Source organism: Hyperolius riggenbachi, chromosome 1, assembly GCF_040937935.1.
Source record: "Hyperolius riggenbachi isolate aHypRig1 chromosome 1, aHypRig1.pri, whole genome shotgun sequence".
Classification (NCBI taxonomy): Eukaryota; Metazoa; Chordata; class Amphibia; order Anura; family Hyperoliidae; genus Hyperolius; species Hyperolius riggenbachi.
The window spans coordinates 687,941,481-687,961,616 of record NC_090646.1 but is presented as its reverse complement, the minus strand read 5'-3'; the positions used below and the strand labels follow the sequence as shown (position 1 = coordinate 687,961,616).

The 20,136-nt window shown below is 55.6% G+C and overlaps 1 protein-coding gene across 1 annotated transcript in view; it reads left to right on the top strand.

Annotated features, from left to right (window-relative positions):
- Nucleotides 1–607: 607 nt before the first annotated feature.
- NPR2 (natriuretic peptide receptor 2) overlaps nucleotides 608–20,136 on the top strand; it is a 253,098-nt gene continuing 233,569 nt past the window's right edge. Inside the window, exons 1-2 of the mRNA XM_068265792.1 lie at nucleotides 608–710; nucleotides 1,409–1,608. Coding sequence (XP_068121893.1) covers nucleotides 608–710; nucleotides 1,409–1,608 — 303 coding nt within the window. The remainder of the gene's footprint in view (nucleotides 711–1,408; nucleotides 1,609–20,136) is intronic.

Genomic DNA, 20,136 nt, shown 5'->3' with positions numbered 1-20,136 from the left:
GTGGTACTGACGGCGACCACCACGCTTCCTCCTGTCCTTCCTGCTCACACTGATCTACAGCATGATAAAGGTACAGCAGGTGACAAGGCTCCTGGTGGTACTGATGGCGACCACCACGCTTCCTCCTGTCCTTCCTGCTGATCTACAGCATGATAAAGGTACAGCAGGTGACAAGACTCCTGGTGGTACTGATGGCGACCACCACGCTCCCTCCTGTCCTTCCTGCTGATCTACAGCATGATAAAGGTACAGCAGGTGACAAGACTCCTGGTGGTACTGACGGCGACCACCACTCTTCCTCCTGTCCTTCCTGCTCACACTGATCTACAGCATGATAAAGGTACAGCAGGTGACAAGACTCCCGGTGGTACTGATGGCGACCACCACGCTTCCTCCTGTCCTTCCTGCTCACACTGATCTACAGCATGATAAAGGTACAGCAGGTGACAAGACTCCTGGTGGTACGGATGGCGACCACCACGCTTCCTCCTGTCCTTCCTGCTGATCTACAGCATGATAAAGGTACAGCAGGTGACAAGGCTCCTGGTGGTACTGATGGCGACCACCATGCTCCCTCCTGTCCTTCCTGCTCACACTGATCTACAGCATGATAAAGGTACAGCAGGTGACAAGGCTCCCGGTGGTACTGATGGCGACCACCACTCTTCCTCCTGTCCTTCCTGCTCACACTGATCTACAGCATGATAAAGGTACAGCAGGTGACAAGGCCCCTGGTGGTACTGATGGCGACCACTACGCTTCCTCCTGTCCTTCCTGCTTACACTGATCTACAGCATGATAAAGCACTCATATTTTTGAAAAAAACATTTTAATTTGGAAGAAACATTTTGTTTAGGGAACTGAATGACACTTACCTCAGGTGACAGGTTTATGAAATATCTTCTTTGGTATAATGAAGGAATTCTGTTTTTGTTGCAAGAATTGCAAGTTGCAACATCATGTAAAATGTTGAGCAAATTTCCATAAAGAGAAATGGAGGATTGTTATGAAACGATGTGAGACTTATCAAATTTCAGTATCTATATAATAACCACTATATAAATTCATTCATATATATATATATATATATATATATATATTATATTATGTCACCCTGTTCCCTCTCTTGCCTCCTTGTGTCACCCTGTTCCCTCTCTCTTGCCTCCTTGTGTCACCCTGTTCCCTCTCTCTTGCCTCCTTGTGTCACCCTGTTCCCTCTCTCTTGCCTCCTTGTGTCACCCTGTTCCCTCTCTCCTTCCTCCTGGTGTCACCCGCCTCTCCCCTCTCTTGCCTCCTGGTGTCACCCTGACCCTCTCTTGCCTCCTGGTGTCACCCTGTTCCCCCTCTGTTGTGTGCTGGTTTCGTCCGTGGTTTGGTGGTATGACTCACTCTCTGTTCTCCGTGGCAGTGGTGTACATCTGTGGTCCCCTGGAGATGCTGCACAGGATCATGCTGCAGGCCCACAAGGAGAAGCTGACAGATGGGAACTATGTCTTCTTCTATGTGGACGTGTTTGGTGACAGCCTACGAGCCGAAGGAAGCCGAGATGCCAATAAACCGTGGCAGACCAACCAGACCTATGGAGAGAACCTGATGGAAGCATTCAAGGTGAGGAGCAGGGAGAGAAACCTTCTATACGGGAGAGAGTGGCCAACATAGCCCGAGATACATTCTCTACAGGAGAGAGTGGCCAACATAGCCCGAGATACATTCTCTACAGGAGAGAGTGGCCAACATAGCCCGAGATACATTCTCTACAGGAGAGAGTGGCCAACATAGCCCGAGATACATTCTCTATGGGAGAGAGTGGCCATCATTGCCCGAGATACATTCTCTACAGGAGAGAGTGGCCAACATAGCCCGAGATACATTCTATACGGGAGAGAGTGGCCAACATAGCTTGAGATACATTCTATATGGGAGAGAGTGGCCAACATAGCCCGAGATACATTCTCTACGGGAGAGAGTGGCCAACATTGCCCGAGATACATTCTCTACGAGAGAGAGTGGCCATCATTGCCCGAGATACATTCTCTACAGGAGAGAGTGGCCAACATAGCCCGAGATACATGCTCTACAGGAGAGAGTGGCCACCATAGCCCGAGATACATGCTCTACGGGAGAGAGTGGCCAACATAGCCCGAGATACATTCTCTACGGGAGAGAGTGGCCAACATAGCCCGAGATACATTCTCTACGGGAGAGAGTGGCCAACTGTAACGATCGGTGACAGCACACAGAGAGAATCTGATTATTGGTGATCTGCAGTATCACCAAGAATACAGATTATACCTGATTATTGATGATCTGCAGAATCACCGATAATCCAAGTATAACTAACCTCTGGACACCTTTATAGTGTGAGTGTTTGGTGCAACAGTAATGACTTTGAGTAAGACCACCCGAGGAGCAGGTGGTCCTTGTCAGTATGGGCGATACTGCCTTTTGGGATGTACAAAAACCTTCCAGCAACCTGAGACCTCCAAAGGGGTGGAGTCCCAGGGTGAAGGTAGGAGGGACCTGTAAGTGAGTGACACCTGAAGGTGGATGTCACTAGCAGGTCTGTAGACTATCTCTTAAGGGGAGAGATAGCTCTCAAGGTCGGGCAAGCCAGGTCGGCAACACACAGACAGATAAAGTACAAAGGCAGAAGACTGATTCGTTATCCAAGGCAGGCAGGGTTTGGCAACAGGTAATCAGATATATTTAGGTACCGAATCAGAAAGCAAAGGAGTAGTCAGGAATGCAATAGGTCATAACAGATATCAACAATGCCTAGTCTTTGGTGTGAGGTCCGTGGTCTCTACACCCTGGAACTAGTCTGGAGTAATATATGATGGTACAGAGTATTCCTAGACTTGGGTGTGAGGTCCGTGGTCTCGACACCCTGGAACTAGTCTGAAGTATAACACAATAATACACAGAGGTAACACACTGTTGGATCTGACTAAGGTCTGAGTGCTTCCACGTAAGTGTTCGCAACGGCAGACAACCTGAGACTGGCCAGCAGTGACTATATATAGAGCAGCGCTCCCTGGCGCCGCCCATCAGCGATCGACTAATAGCCACTTGCCTTGAGATCAGCTGACCAACCTGGTCAGCTGATCCCTCCCTGTTTGTCATAAAGGTTCTGCCTCTCAGCGCACGTGCGTATTCCTCAACCTGTGTGAACTAACAGACCCAGCCACACCAGACGCACGCTGCTGCGGACAAACCGCCGCGCTGGACGCGGAATCAGCCGCCTTGCCGGCAGTACACGCGGCGGCTTTTCCGCGTTCTCTTACACCAACATAGCCCGAGATACATGCTCTACGGGAGAGAGTGGCCAACATAGCCCGAGATACATTCTTTATGGGAGAGAGTGGCCAACATAGCCCAAGATGCATTCTCTATGGGAGAGAGTGGCCAACATAGCCCGAGATACATTCTCTATGGGAGAGAGTGGCCAACATAGCCCGAGATACATTCTCTACAGGAGAGAGTGGCCAACATTGCCCGAGATACATTCTCTACGGGAGAGAGTGGCCAACATAGCCCGAGATACATTCTCTACGGGAGAGAGTGGCCAACATAGCCCGAGATACATTCTCTACAGGAGAGAGTGGCCAACATTGCCTGAGATACATTCTCTACAGGAGAGAGTGGCCAACATTGCCTGAGATACATTCTCTACAGGAGAGAGTGGCCAACATAGCCCGAGATACATTCTCTACAGGAGAGAGTGGCCAAAATTGCCTGAGATACATTCTCTACAGGAGAGAGTGGCCAACATAGCCCGAGATACATTCTCTACAGGAGAGAGTGGCCAACATTGCCCAAGATACATTCTATACGGGAGAGAGTGGCCAACATAGCCCGAGATACATTCTCTACAGGAGAGAGTGGCCAACATTGCCCGAGATACATTCTATACGGGAGAGAGTGGCCAATATAGCCCGAGATACATTCTCTACAGGAGAGAGTGGCCAACATTGCCCGAGATACACAGCCCTCCCTAATCCCCATTATTGCTGACCCTCCCGTCCCTGGTGTCTCTCTGTTGTCTCCACTGTCTCCCCAGTCCCCAATCTCTCCTCTGTCTCTCCAACCCCACTGTCTCCAATCTCTCCCCAGTCTTCAATGTTCCCACTGTCTCTCCAACCCCACTGTCTTCACTGTCTCTCCAGCGCCACTGTCTCCCCAGTCTCCAATCTCTCCACGGTCTCCCCTTTTCCCAATGTTTCCACTGTACCTCCACTGTCTCCCAAGACCCCAATGTCCCCACTGTCTCTCCAGTCTCCAATGTCTCCCCAGTCTTCAATGTCTCCACTGTCTCTCCAACCCCACTGTCTCCACTGTCTCCCCAGTTCCCAATGTTTCCACTGTACCTCCACTGTCTCCCAAGACCCCAATGTCCCCACTGTCTCTCTAACCCCACTGTCTCTTTAGTCTCCAAGGTCTCCACTGTCTCCCCAGTCTTCAATGTCTCCACTGTCTCTCCAACCCCACTGTCTCTCCAGTCCCCAATCTCTCCAATGTCTCTCCAGCACCACTGGCTCCCCAGTCTCCAATGTCTCCCCAGGCTCCACTGTCTCCACTGTACCTCCACTGTCTCCCAAGACCCCAATGTCCCCACTGTCTCTCCAACCCCACTGTCTCCAATGTCTCCACTGTCTCCCCAGTCTTCAATGTCCCCACTGTCTCTCCAACCCCACTGTCTTCACTGTCTCTCCAATGTCTCCACTGTCTCCCCAGTCTCCACTGTCTTCCCAGTACCCAATGTCTCCACTGTCTCTCTACTGTCTCCCCAGTCCCCAATGTCTCCCCAGTTCCCAATGTTTCCACTGTCTCCCCAGTCCCCAATCTCTCTACTGTCTCTCCAACCCCACTGTCTCCCTAGTCTCCAATCTCTCCCCAGTCTGCATTGTCTCCCCAGTTCCCAATGTCTCCACTGTCTCCCAAGACCACAATGTCCCCACTGTCTCTCCAACCCCACTGTATATCCAGTCTCCAATGTCTTCAATGTCTCCCCAGTCTTCATTGTCTCCCCAGTCCCTAATCTCCCCAATCTCTCCACTGTCTCTCCAACCCCACTGTCTCCCCAGTCTCCAATGCTACAGCCCACTGTCTCCCCAGTCTCCCCAGGCTACAGCACAGCGGGGTGCTGGTTATACAGAGGAATCTGCAGACTGCAGCTCACACCAAGTCCTCAGTGTCTAACCAGACCTCAGTGTCTCCTGACTCCCCAGACCTCAGTGTCTCCTGACTCCCCAGTCCCCAGTGTTTCCCTAGCAGTCAGTGTCTCCCCAGACCTCAGTGTCTCCTGACTCCCCAGTCCCCAGTGTTTCCCTAGCAGTCAGTGTCTCCCCAGACCTCAGTGTCTCCTGACTCCCCAGTGTCTCCCCAGCAGTCAGTGTCTCCCCAGACCTCAGTGTCTCCTGACTCCCCAATGTCTCCCCAGCAGTCAGTGTCTCCCCAGACCTCAGTGTCTCCTGACTCCCAAGTCCCCAGTGTCTCCCTAGCAGTCAGTGTCTCCCTGGTGGGTATAGGGTGCTGGTAATACAGAGGAATCTGCAGACTGCAGCTCACACTCAGGATGAGTGATTAGACATCCCAGGAATCCACCGCCCCCCCCCATCCCCCCCCCCCCAGTCAGCGTCTCCCCAGCAGTCGCAGGTTTGGCCACATCTGCAGCTCTCTGAGGGTCTGACGTGTTTTGGCCCAAAATATCTTCCTGCAGATGTTTCACAACAGTCCTGCGGTCTCCTTATATAGCAGCGGTGACTGCAGTGACAAATCACTGCCAGACCAACTGACACATTCCCTCTGCATCACTGCCAGACCAACTGACACATTCCCTCTGCATCACTGCCAGACCAACTGACACATTCCCTCTGTATCACTGCCAGACCAACTGACACATTCCCTCTGTATCCCTGCCAGACCAACTGACACATTCCCTCTGTATCCCTGCCAGACCAACTGACACATTCCCTCTGCATCACTGCCAGACCAACTGACACATTCCCTCTGTATCCCTGCCAGACCAACTGACACATTCCCTCTGTATCACTGCCAGACCAACTGACACATTCCCTCTGTATCACTGCCAGACCAACTGACACATTCCCTCTGTATCCCTGCCAGACCAACTGACACATTCCCTCTGTATCCCTGCCAGACCAACTGACACATTCCCTCTGTATCCCTGCCAGACCAACTGACACATTCCCTCTGCATCCCTGCCAGACCAACTGACACATTCCCTCTGTATCACTGCCAGACCAACTGACACATTCCCTCTGTATCCCTGCCAGACCAACTGACACATTCCCCCTGCATCACTGCCAGACCAACTGACACATTCCCTCTGTATCCCTGCCAGACCAACTGACACGTTCCCCCTGTATCACTGCCAGACCAACTGACACATTCCCTCTGTATCCCTGCCAGACCAACTGACACATTCCCCCTGCATCACTGCCAGACCAACTGACACATTCCCTCTGTATCCCTGCCAGACCAACTGACACATTCCCCCTGCATCACTGCCAGACCAACTGACACATTCCCTCTGTATCCCTGCCAGACCAACTGACACATTCCCTCTGTATCCCTGCCAGACCAACTGACACATTCCCTCTGTATCCCTGCCAGACCAACTGACACATTCCCTCTGTATCACTGCCAGACCAACTGACACATTCCCTCTGCATCACTGCCAGACCAACTGACACATTCCCCCTGTATCCCTGCCAGACCAACTGACACATTCCCTCTGTATCCCTGCCAGACCAACTGACACATTCCCTCTGTATCACTGCCAGACCAACTGACACATTCCCTCTGTATCCCTGCCAGACCAACTGACACATTCCCTCTGCATCACTGCCAGACCAACTGACACATTCCCTCTGTATCACTGCCAGACCAACTGACACATTCCCTCTGTATCCCTGCCAGACCAACTGACACATTCCCTCTGTATCCCTGCCAGACCAACTGACACATTCCCTCTGCATCACTGGCAGACCAACTGACACATTCCCTCTGTATCACTGCCAGACCAACTGACACATTCCCCCTGTATCACTGCCAGACCAACTGACACATTCCCTCTGTATCACTGCCAGACCAACTGACATATTCCCTCTGTATCCCTGCCAGACCAACTGACACATTCCCTCTGCATCACTGCCAGACCAACTGACACATTCCCTCTGCATCACTGCCAGACCAACTGATACATTCCCTCTGTATCCCTGCCAGACCAACTGACACATTCCCTCTGTATCACTGCCAGAACAACTGACACATTCCCTCTGTATCCCTGCCAGACCAACTGACACATTCCCTCTGTATCCCTGCCAGACCAACTGACACATTCCCTCTGTATCACTGCCAGACCAACTGACACATTCCCTCTGTATCCCTGCCAGACCAACTGACACATTCCCCCTGTATCACTGCCAGACCAACTGACACATTCCCTCTGTATCCCTGCCAGACCAACTGACACATTCCCTCTGCATCACTGCCAGACCAACTGACACATTCCCCCTGCATCACTGCCAGACCAACTGACACATTCCCTCTGCATCACTGCCAGACCAACTGACACATTCCCTCTGCATCACTGCCAGACCAACTGACACATTCCCTCTGTATCCCTGCCAGACCAACTGACACATTCCCTCTGCATCACTGCCAGACCAACTGACACATTCCCTCTGTATCCCTGCCAGACCAACTGACACATTCCCTCTGTATCCCTGCCAGACCAACTGACACATTCCCCCTGTATCACTGCCAGACCAACTGACACATTCCCTCTGTATCACTGCCAGACCAACTGACACATTCCCTCTGTATCCCTGCCAGACCAACTGACACATTCCCTCTGCATCACTGCCAGACCAACTGACACATTCCCTCTGTATCCCTGCCAGACCAACTGACACATTCCCTCTGTATCCCTGCCAGACCAACTGACACATTCCCCCTGTATCACTGCCAGACCAACTGACACATTCCCTCTGTATCACTGCCAGACCAACTGACACATTCCCTCTGTATCACTGCCAGACCAACTGACACATTCCCCCTGTATCACTGCCAGACCAACTGACACATTCCCTCTGTATCACTGCCAGACCAACTGACACATTCCCTCTGTATCCCTGCCAGACCAACTGACACATTCCTTCTGTATCACTGCCAGACCAACTGACACATTCCCTCTGTATCCCTGCCAGACCAACTGATACATTCCCTCTGTATCCCTGCCAGACCAACTGACACATTCCCTCTGTATCACTGCCAGACCAACTGACACATTCCCCCTGCATCACTGCCAGACCAACTGACACATTCCCTCTGTATCCCTGCCAGACCAACTGACACATTCCCCCTGTATCCCTGCCAGACCAACTGACACATTCCCTCTGTATCACTGCCAGACCAACTGACACATTCCCTCTGTATCCCTGCCAGACCAACTGACACATTCCCCCTGTATCCCTGCCAGACCAACTGACACATTCCCTCTGTATCACTGCCAGACCAACTGACACATTCCCCCTGTATCACTGCCAGACCAACTGACACATTCCCCCTGTATCACTGCCAGACCAACTGACACATCCCCTGTGTATCCCTGCCAGACCAACTGACACATTCCCCCTGTATCACTGCCAGACCAACTGACACATTCCCTCTGTATCCCTGCCAGACCAACTGACACATTCCCTCTGTATCACTGCCAGACCAACTGACACATTCCCCCTGTATCACTGCCAGACCAACTGACACATTCCCCCTGTATCACTGCCAGACCAACTGACACATTCCCTCTGTATCACTGCCAGACCAACTGACACATCCCCTGTGTATCCCTGCCAGACCAACTGACACATTCCCTCTGTATCCCTGCCAGACCAACTGACACATTCCCTCTGTATCACTGCCAGACCAACTGACACATTCCCCCTGTATCACTGCCAGACCAACTGACACATTCCCCCTGTATCACTGCCAGACCAACTGACACATTCCCTCTGTATAACTGCCAGACCAACTGACACATTCCCTCTGTATCCCTGCCAGACCAACTGACACATTCCCCCTGTATCACTGCCAGACCAACTGACACATTCCCTCTGTATCACTGCCAGACCAACTGACACATTCCCTCTGTATCCCTGCCAGACCAACTGACACATTCCCCCTGTATCCCTGCCAGACCAACTGACACATTCCCTCTGTATCCCTGCCAGACCAACTGACACATTCCCCCTGTATCCCTGCCAGACCAACTGACACATTCCCTCTGTATCCCTGCCAGATCAACTGACACATTCCCTCTGTATCACTGCCAGACCAACTGACACATTCCCTCTGTATCACTGCCAGACCAACTGACACATTCCCTCTGTATCCCTGCCAGACCAACTGACACATTCCCTCTGTATCCCTGCCAGACCAACTGACACATTCCCTCTGTATCACTGGCAGACCAACTGACACATTCCCCCTGTATCACTGGCAGACCAACTGACACATTCCCTCTGTATCCCTGCCAGACCAACTGACACATTCCCTCTGTATCCCTGCCAGACCAACTGACACATTCCCTCTGTATCCCTGCCAGACCAACTGACACATTCCCTCTGTATCACTGCCAGACCAACTGACACATCCCCTGTGTATCCCTGCCAGACCAACTGACACATTCCCTCTGTATCCCTGCCAGACCAACTGACACATTCCCTCTGTATCCCTGCCAGACCAACTGACACATTCCCTCTGTATCACTGCCAGACCAACTGACACATTCCCCCTGTATCACTGCCAGACCAACTGACACATTCCCCCTGTATCACTGCCAGACCAACTGACACATTCCCTCTGTATAACTGCCAGACCAACTGACACATTCCCTCTGTATCACTGCCAGACCAACTGACACATTCCCTCTGTATCCCTGCCAGACCAACTGACACATTACCTCTGTATAACTGCCAGACCAACACACACACAGTGGTGCCCCCTAGTGCTGGTGTGTCAGGCTGGCTATGAGGTCACACAGTGGCTCCCCCTAGTGCTGGTGTGTCAGGCTAGCTATGAGGTCACATAGTGGCTCCCCCTAGTGCTGGTGTGTCAGGCTGGCTATGAGGTCACACAGTGGCTCCCCTAGTGCTGGTGTGTCAGGCTGGCTATGAGGTCAGACAGTGGCTCCCCCTAGTGCTGGTGTGTCAGGCTGGCTATGAGGTCACACAGTGGCTCCCCTAGTGCTGGTGTGTCAGGCTGGCTATGAGATCACACAGTGGTGCCCCCTAGTGCTGGTGTGTCAGGCTGGCTATGAGGTCACACAGTGGCTCCCCCTAGTGCTGGTGTGTCAGGCTGGCTATGAGGTCACACAGTGGCTCCCCCTAGTGCTGGTGTGTTAGGCTGGCTATGAGGTCACACAGTGGTGCCCCATAGTGCTGGTGTGTCAGGCTGGCTATGAGGTCACACAGTGGCTCCCCCTAGTGCTGGTGTGTCAGACTGGCTATGAGGTCACACAGTGACTCCCCCTAATGCTGGTGTGTCAGGCTAGCTATGTGGTCACACAGTGGCTCCCCTAGTGCTGGTGTGTCAGGCTAGCTATGAGGTCACACAGTGGCTCCCCCTAGTGCTGGTGTGTCATGCTGGCTATGAGGTCACACAGTGGCTCCCCCTAGTGCTGGTATGTCAGGCTAGTTATGAGGTCACAGAGTGGGTCCCCCTAGTGCTGGTGTGTCAGGCTGGCTATGAGGTCACACAGTGACTCCCCCTAGTGCTGGTGTGTCAGGCTGGCTATGAGGTCACACAGTGGCTCCCCTAGTGCTGGTGTGTCAGGCTGGCTATGAGGTCACACAGTGGCTCCCCCTAGTGCTGGTGTGTCAGGCTGGCTATGAGGTCACACAGTGGCTCCTCCTAGTGCTGGTGTGTCAGGCTAGCTACGAGATCACACAGTGGTGCCCCCTAGTGCTGGTGTGTCAGGCTGGCTATGAGGTCACACAGTGGCTCCCCTAGTGCTGGTGTGTCAGGCTAGCTATGAGGTCACACAGTGGCTCCCCCTAGTGCTGGTGTGTCAGGCTGGCTATGAGGTCACACAGTGGTGTCCCCTAGTGCTGGTGTGTCAGGCTGGCTATGAGGTCACACAGTGGCTCCCCATAGTGCTTTTGTGTCAGACTGGCTATGAGGTCACACAGTGGCTCCCCCTAGTGCTGGTGTGTCAGGCTGGCTATGAGGTCACACAGTGGTGCTCCCCCTAGTGCTGGTGTGTCTGGCTGGCTATGAGGTCACACAGTGGCTCCCCCTAGTGCTGGTGTGTCAGGCTAGCTATGAGGTCACACAGTGGCTCCCCCTAGTGCTGGTGTGTCAGGCTGGCTATGAGGTCACACAGTGACTCCCCCTAGTGCTGGTGTGTCAGGCTGGCTATGAGGTCACACAGTGGCTCCCCCTAGTGCTGGTGTGTCAGGCTGGCTATGAGGTCACACAGTGGCTCCCCCTAGTGCTGGTGTGTCAGGCTGGCTATGAGGTCACACAGTGGCGCCCCCTAGTGCTGGTGTGTCAGGCTAGCTATGAGGTCACACAGTGGCTCCCCTAGTGCTGGTGTGTCAGGCTGGCTATGAGGTCACACAGTGGTGCCCCCTAGTGCTGGTGTGTCAGGCTGGCTATGAGGTCACACAGTGTCTCCCCCTAGTGCTGGTGTGTCAGGCTGGCTATGAGGTCACACAGTGGCTCCCCCTAGTGCTGGTGTGTCAGGCTGGCTATGAGGTCACACAGTGGTGCCCCCTAGTGCTGGTGTGTCAGGCTGGCTATGAGGTCACACAGTGGCTCCCCCTAGTGCTGGTGTGTCAGGCTGGCTATGAGGTCACACAGTGGCTCCCCTAGTGCTGGTGTGTCAGGCTGGCTATGAGGTCACACAGTGGCTCCCCCTAGTGCTGGTGTGTCAGGCTGGCTATGAGGTCACACAGTGGCTCCCCCTAGTGCTGGTGTGTCAGGCTGGCTATGAGGACACAGTGTCTCCCCCTAGTGCTGGTGTGTCAGGCTGGCTATGAGGTCACACATTGGCTCCCCTAGTGCTGGTGTGTCCGGCTGGCTATGAGGTCACACAGTGGCTCCCCCTAGTGCTGGTGTGTCAGGCTGGCTATGGGGTCACACAGTGGCTCCCCCTAGTGCTGGTGTGTCAGACTGGCTATGAGGTCACACAGTGGTGCTCCCCCTAGTGCTGGTGTGTCAGGCTGGCTATGAGGTCAGACAGTGGCTCCCCCTAGTGCTGGTGTGTCAGGCTGGCTATGAGGTCACACAGTGGCGCCCCCTAGTGCTGGTGTGTTAGGCTGGCTATGAGGTCACACAGTGGCTCCCCCTAGTGCTGGTGTGTCAGGCTGGCTATGAGGTCACACAGTGGCGCCCCCTAGTGCTGATGTGTCAGGCTGGCTATGAGGACACACAGTGGATCCCCCTAGTGCTGGTGTGTCAGGCTGGCTATGAGGTCACACAGTGGCTCCCCCTAGTGCTGGTGTGTCAGGCTGGCTATGAGGACACACAGTGGATCCCCCTAGTGCTGGTGTGTCAGGCTGGCTATGAGGTCACACAGTGGCTCCCCCTAGTGCTGGTGTGTCAGGCTGGCTATGAGGTCACACAGTGGTGCCCCCTAGTGCTGGTGTGTCAGGCTGGCTATGAGGTCACACAGTGGCTCCCCCTAGTGCTGGTGTGTCAGGCTGGCTATGAGGTCACACAGTGGCTCCCCCTAGTGCTGGTGTGTCAGGCTGGCTATGAGGTCACACAGTGGCTCCCCCTAGTGCTGGTGTGTCTGGCTGGCTATGAGGTCACACAGTGGCTCCCCTAGTGCTGGTGTGTCAGGATAGCTATGAGGTCACACAGTGGCTCCCCCTAGTGCTGGTGTGTCAGGCTGGCTATGAGGTCACACAGTGGCTCCCCTAGTGCTGGTGTGTCAGGCTAGCTATGAGGTCACACAGTGGCTCCCCCTAGTGCTGGTGTGTCAGGCTGGCTATGAGGTCACACAGTGGTGCCCCCTAGTGCTGGTGTGTCAGGCTGGCTATGAGGTCACACAGTGTCTCCCCCTAGTGCTGGTGTGTCAGGCTGGCTATGAGGTCACACAGTGGCTCCCCTAGTGCTGGTGTGTCAGGCTGGCTATGAGGTCACACAGTGGCTCCCCTAGTGCTGGTGTGTCAGGCTGGCTATGAGGTCACACAGTGGCTCCCCTAGTGCTGGTGTGTCAGGCTGGCTATGAGGTCACACAGTGGTGCCCCCTAGTGCTGGTGTGTCAGGCTGGCTATGAGGTCACACAGTGGCTCCCCCTAGTGCTGGTGTGTCAGGCTGGCTATGAGGTCACACAGTGGCTCCCCCTAGTGCTGGTGTGTCAGGCTGGCTATGAGGTCACACAGTGGCGCCCCCTAGTGCTGGTGTGTCAGGCTGGCTATGAGGTCACACAGTGACTCCCCTAGTGCTGGTGTGTCAGGCTGGCTATGAGGTCACACAGTGGCTCCCCCTAGTGCTGGTGAATCAGGCTGGCTATGAGGTCACACAGTGGCTCCCCCTAGTGCTGGTGTGTCAGGCTGGCTATGAGGTCACACAGTGGTGCCCCCTAGTGCTGGTGTGTCAGGCTGGCTATGAGGTCACACAGTGGCTCCCCCTAGTGCTGGTGTGTCTGGCTGGCTATGAGGTCACACAGTGGCTCCCCCTAGTGCTGGTGTGTCAGGCTAGCTATGAGGTCACACAGTGGCTCCCCCTAGTGCTGGTGTGTCTGGCTGGCTATGAGGTCACACAGTGGCTCCCCTAGTGCTGGTATGTCAGGCTAGCTATGAGGTCACACAGTGGCTCCCCCTAGTGCTGGTATGCCAGGCTAGTTATGAGGTCACACAGTGGCTCCCCCTAGTGCTGGTATGTCAGGCTGGCTATGAGGTCACACAGTGGCTCCCCCTAGTGCTGGTGTGTCTGGCTGGCTATGAGGTCACACAGTGGCTCCCCCTAGTGCTGGTGTGTCAGGCTAGCTATGAGGTCACACAGTGGCTCCCCCTAGTGCTGGTGTGTCTGGCTGGCTATGAGGTCACACAGTGGCTCCCCTAGTGCTGGTATGTCAGGCTAGCTATGAGGTCACACAGTGGCTCCCCCTAGTGCTGGTATGTCAGGCTGGCTATGAGGTCACACAGTGGCTCCCCCTAGTGCTGGTGTGTTAGGCTGGCTATGAGGTCACACAGTGGCTCCCCCTAGTGCTTGTGTGTCAGGCTAGCTATGAGGTCACACAGTGGTGCCCCCTAGTGCTGGTGTGTCAGGCTGGCTATGAGGTCACACAGTGGCTCCCACTAGTGCTGGTGTGTCTGGCTGGCTATGAGGTCACACAGTGGCTCCCCCTAGTGCTTGTGTGTCAGGCTAGCTATGAGGTCACACAGTGGCTCCCCCTAGTGCTGGTGTGTCTGGCTGGCTATGAGGTCACACAGTGGCTCCCCTAGTGCTGGTATGTCAGGCTGGCTATGAGGTCACACAGTGGCTCCCCCTAGTGCTGGTGTGTCAGGCTAGCTATGAGGTCACACAGTGGCTCCCCCTAGTGCTGGTGTGTCTGGCTGGCTATGAGGTCACACAGTGGCTCCCCTAGTGCTGGTATGTCAGGCTGGCTATGAGGTCACACAGTGGCTCCCCCTAGTGCTGGTGTGTCAGGCTGGCTATGAGGTCACACAGTGGCTCCCCCTAGTGCTGGTATGTCAGGCTAGTTATGAGGTCACAGAGCGGCTCCCCCTAGTGCTGGTGTGTCAGGCTGGCTATGAGGTCACACAGTGACTCCCCCTAGTGCTGGTGTGTCAGGCTGGCTATGAGGTCACACAGTGGCTCCCCCTAGTGCTGGTGTGTCTGGCTGGCTATGAGGTCACACAGTGGCGCCCCCTAGTGCTGGTGTGTCAGGCTGGCTATGAGGTCACACAGTGGCTTCCCCTAGTGCTGGTGTGTCAGGCTGGCTATGAGGTCACACAGTGGCTCCCCCTAGTGCTGGAGTATCAGGCTGGCTATGAGGTCACACAGTGGCTCCCCCTAGTGCTGGTGTGTCAGGCTGGCTATGAGGTCACACAGTGGCTCCCCCTAGTGCTGGTGTGTCAGGCTAGCTATGAGGTCACACAGTGGCTCCCCCTAGTGCTGGTGTGTCAGGCTGGCTATGAGGTCACACAGTGGTGCCCCCTAGTGCTGGTGTGTCAGGCTGGCTATGAGGTCACACAGTGACTCCCCTAGTGCTGGTGTGTCAGGCTGGCTATGAGGTCACACAGTGGCTCCCCCTAGTGCTGGTGTGTCTGGCTGGCTATGAGGTCACACAGTGGCTCCCCCTAGTGCTGGTGTGTCAGGCTGGCTATGAGGTCACACAGTGGCTCCCCTAGTGCTGGTGTGTCAGGCTAGCTATGAGGTCACACCGTGGCTCCCCCTAGTGCTGGTGTGTCAGGCTGGCTATGAGGTCACACAGTGACTCCCCCTAGTGCTGGTGTGTCAGGTTGGCTATGAGGTCACACAGTGGCTCCCCCTAGTGCTGGTGTGTCAGGCTGGCTATGAGGTCACACAGTGTCTCCCCCTAGTGCTGGTGTGTCAGGCTGGCTATGAGGTCACACAGTGGTGCCCCCTAGTGCTGGTGTGTCAGGCTGGCTATGAGGTCACACAGTGGCTCCCCTAGTGCTGGTGTGTCAGGCTGGCTATGAGGTCACACAGTGGCTCCCCCTAGTGCTGGTGTGTCAGGCTGGCTATGAGGTCACACAGTGGCTCCCCCTAGTGCTGGTGTGTCAGGCTGGCTATGAGGTCACACAGTGGCTCCTCCTAGTGCTGGTGTGTCAGGCTGGCTATGAGGTCACACAGTGGCTCCCCCTAGTGCTGGTGTGTCAGGCTGGCTATGACGTCACACAGTGGCTCCCCCTAGTGCTGGTGTGTCAGGCTGGCTATGAGGTCACACAGTGGCTCCCCCTAGTGCTGGTGTGTCAGGCTGGCTATGAGATCACACAGTGGCTCCCCCTAGTGCTGGTGAATCAGGCTGGCTATGAGGTCACACAGTGGCTCCCCTAGTGCTGGTGTGTCAGGCTGGCTATGAGGTCACACAGTGGCTCCCCCTAGTGCTGGTGTGTCAGGCTGGCTATGAGGTCACACAGTGGTGCCCCCTAGTGCTGGTGTGTCAGGCTAGCTATGAGGTCACACAGTGGCTCCCCCTAGTGCTGGTGTGTCAGGCTAGCTATGAGGTCACACAGTGGATCCCCCTAGTGCTGGTGTGTCAGGCTGGCTATGAGGTCACACAGTGGCTCCCCCTAGTGCTGGTGTGTCAGGCTGGCTATGAGGTCACACAGTGGCTCCCCCTAGTGCTGGTGTGTCAGGCTGGCTATGAGGTCACACAGTGGAGTGGCTCCCCCTAGTGCTGGTGTGTCAGGCTAGCTATGAGGTCACACAGTGGTGTCCCCTAGTGCTGGTGTGTCAGGCTGGCTATGAGGTCACACAGTGGCTCCCCCTAGTGCTGGTGTGTCAGGCTGGCTATGAGGTCACACAGTGGCTCCCCTAGTGCTGGTGTGTCAGGCTAGCTATGAGGTCACACAGTGGCGCCCCCTAGTGCTGGTGTGTCAGGCTGGCTATGAGGTCACACAGTGGCTCCCCCTAGTGCTGGTGTGTCAGGCTGGCTATGAGGTCACACAGTGGCTCCCCCTAGTGCTGGTGTGTTAGGCTGGCTATGAGGTCACACAGTGGTGCCCCATAGTGCTGGTGTGTCAGGCTGGCTATGAGGTCACACAGTGGCTCCCCCTAGTGCTGGTGTGTCAGACTGGCTATGAGGTCACACAGTGACTCCCCCTAATGCTGGTGTGTCAGGCTAGCTATGTGGTCACACAGTGGCTCCCCTAGTGCTGGTGTGTCAGGCTAGCTATGAGGTCACACAGTGGCTCCCCCTAGTGCTGGTGTGTCATGCTGGCTATGAGGTCACACAGTGGCTCCCCCTAGTGCTGGTATGTCAGGCTAGTTATGAGGTCACAGAGTGTGTCCCCCTAGTGCTGGTGTGTCAGGCTGGCTATGAGGTCACACAGTGGCTCCCCCTAGTGCTGGTGTGTCTGGCTGGCTATGAGGTCACACAGTGGCTCCCCTAGTGCTGGTATGTCAGGCTAGCTATGAGGTCACACAGTGGCTCCCCCTAGTGCTGGTATGTCAGGCTGGCTATGAGGTCACACAGTGGCTCCCCCTAGTGCTGGTGTGTTAGGCTGGCTATGAGGTCACACAGTGGCTCCCCCTAGTGCTTGTGTGTCAGGCTAGCTATGAGGTCACACAGTGGTGCCCCCTAGTGCTGGTGTGTCAGGCTGGCTATGAGGTCACACAGTGGCTCCCACTAGTGCTGGTGTGTCTGGCTGGCTATGAGGTCACACAGTGGCTCCCCCTAGTGCTTGTGTGTCAGGCTAGCTATGAGGTCACACAGTGGCTCCCCCTAGTGCTGGTGTGTCTGGCTGGCTATGAGGTCACACAGTGGCTCCCCTAGTGCTGGTATGTCAGGCTGGCTATGAGGTCACACAGTGGCTCCCCCTAGTGCTGGTGTGTCAGGCTAGCTATGAGGTCACACAGTGGCTCCCCCTAGTGCTGGTGTGTCTGGCTGGCTATGAGGTCACACAGTGGCTCCCCTAGTGCTGGTATGTCAGGCTGGCTATGAGGTCACACAGTGGCTCCCCCTAGTGCTGGTGTGTCAGGCTGGCTATGAGGTCACACAGTGGCTCCCCCTAGTGCTGGTATGTCAGGCTAGTTATGAGGTCACAGAGCGGCTCCCCCTAGTGCTGGTGTGTCAGGCTGGCTATGAGGTCACACAGTGACTCCCCCTAGTGCTGGTGTGTCAGGCTGGCTATGAGGTCACACAGTGGCTCCCCCTAGTGCTGGTGTGTCTGGCTGGCTATGAGGTCACACAGTGGCGCCCCCTAGTGCTGGTGTGTCAGGCTGGCTATGAGGTCACACAGTGGCTTCCCCTAGTGCTGGTGTGTCAGGCTGGCTATGAGGTCACAAAGTGGTGCCCCCTAGTGCTGGTGTGTCAGGCTGGCTATGAGGTCACACAGTGGCTCCCCCTAGTGCTGGTGTGTCAGGCTGGCTATGAGGTCACACAGTGGCTCCCCTAGTGCTGGTGTGTCAGGCTGGCTATGAGGTCACACAGTGGCTCCCCCTAGTGCTGGTGTGTCAGGCTGGCTATGAGGTCACACAGTGGTGCCCCCTAGTGCTGGTGTGTCAGGCTGGCTATGAGGTCACACAGTGGCTCCCCCTAGTGCTGGTGTGTCAGGCTGGCTATGAGGTCACACAGTGGCTCCCCTAGTGCTGGTGTGTCAGGCTGGCTATGAGGTCACACAGTGGCTCCCCCTAGTGCTGGTGTGTCAGGCTGGCTATGAGGTCACACAGTGGCTCCCCCTAGTGCTGGTGTGTCGGGCTGGCTATGAGGACACAGTGTCTCCCCCTAGTGCTGGTGTGTCAGGCTGGCTATGAGGTCACACATTGGCTCCCCTAGTGCTGGTGTGTCAGGCTGGCTATGAGGTCACACAGTGGCTCCCCCTAGTGCTGGTGTGTCAGGCTGGCTATGGGGTCACACAGTGGCTCCCCCTAGTGCTGGTGTGTCAGACTGGCTATGAGGTCACACAGTGGTGCTCCCCCTAGTGCTGGTGTGTCAGGCTGGCTATGAGGTCAGACAGTGGCTCCCCCTAGTGCTGGTGTGTCAGGCTGGCTATGAGGTCACACAGTGGCGCCCCCTAGTGCTGGTGTGTTAGGCTGGCTATGAGGTCACACAGTGGCTCCCCCTAGTGCTGGTGTGTCAGGCTGGCTATGAGGTCACACAGTGGCGCCCCCTAGTGCTGATGTGTCAGGCTGGCTATGAGGACACACAGTGGATCCCCCTAGTGCTGGTGTGTCAGGCTGGCTATGAGGTCACACAGTGGCTCCCCCTAGTGCTGGTGTGTCAGGCTGGCTATGAGGACACACAGTGGATCCCCCTAGTGCTGGTGTGTCAGGCTGGCTATGAGGTCACACAGTGGCTCCCCCTAGTGCTGGTGTGTCAGGCTGGCTATGAGGTCACACAGTGGTGCCCCCTAGTGCTGGTGTGTCAGGCTGGCTATGAGGTCACACAGTGGCTCCCCCTAGTGCTGGTGTGTCAGGCTGGCTATGAGGTCACACAGTGGCTCCCCCTAGTGCTGGTGTGTCAGGCTGGCTATGAGGTCACACAGTGGCTCCCCCTAGTGCTGGTGTGTCTGGCTGGCTATGAGGTCACACAGTGGCTCCCCCTAGTGCTGGTGTGTCAGGCTGGCTATGAGGTCACACAGTGGCTCCCCTAGTGCTGGTGTGTCAGGCTAGCTATGAGGTCACACAGTGGCTCCCCCTAGTGCTGGTGTGTCAGGCTGGCTATGAGGTCACACAGTGGTGCCCCCTAGTGCTGGTGTGTCAGGCTGGCTATGAGGTCACACAGTGTCTCCCCCTAGTGCTGGTGTGTCAGGCTGGCTATGAGGTCACACAGTGGCTCCCCTAGTGCTGGTGTGTCAGGCTGGCTATGAGGTCACACAGTGGCTCCCCTAGTGCTGGTGTGTCAGGCTGGCTATGAGGTCACACAGTGGCTCCCCTAGTGCTGGTGTGTCAGGCTGGCTATGAGGTCACACAGTGGTGCCCCCTAGTGCTGGTGTGTCAGGCTGGCTATGAGGTCACACAGTGGCTCCCCCTAGTGCTGGTGTGTCAGGCTGGCTATGAGGTCACACAGTGGCTCCCCCTAGTGCTGGTGTGTCAGGCTGGCTATGAGGTCACACAGTGGCGCCCCCTAGTGCTGGTGTGTCAGGCTGGCTATGAGGTCACACAGTGACTCCCCTAGTGCTGGTGTGTCAGGCTGGCTATGAGGTCACACAGTGGCTCCCCCTAGTGCTGGTGAATCAGGCTGGCTATGAGGTCACACAGTGGCTCCCCCTAGTGCTGGTGTGTCAGGCTGGCTATGAGGTCACACAGTGGTGCCCCCTAGTGCTGGTGTGTCAGGCTGGCTATGAGGTCACACAGTGGCTCCCCCTAGTGCTGGTGTGTCTGGCTGGCTATGAGGTCACACAGTGGCTCCCCCTAGTGCTGGTGTGTCAGGCTAGCTATGAGGTCACACAGTGGCTCCCCCTAGTGCTG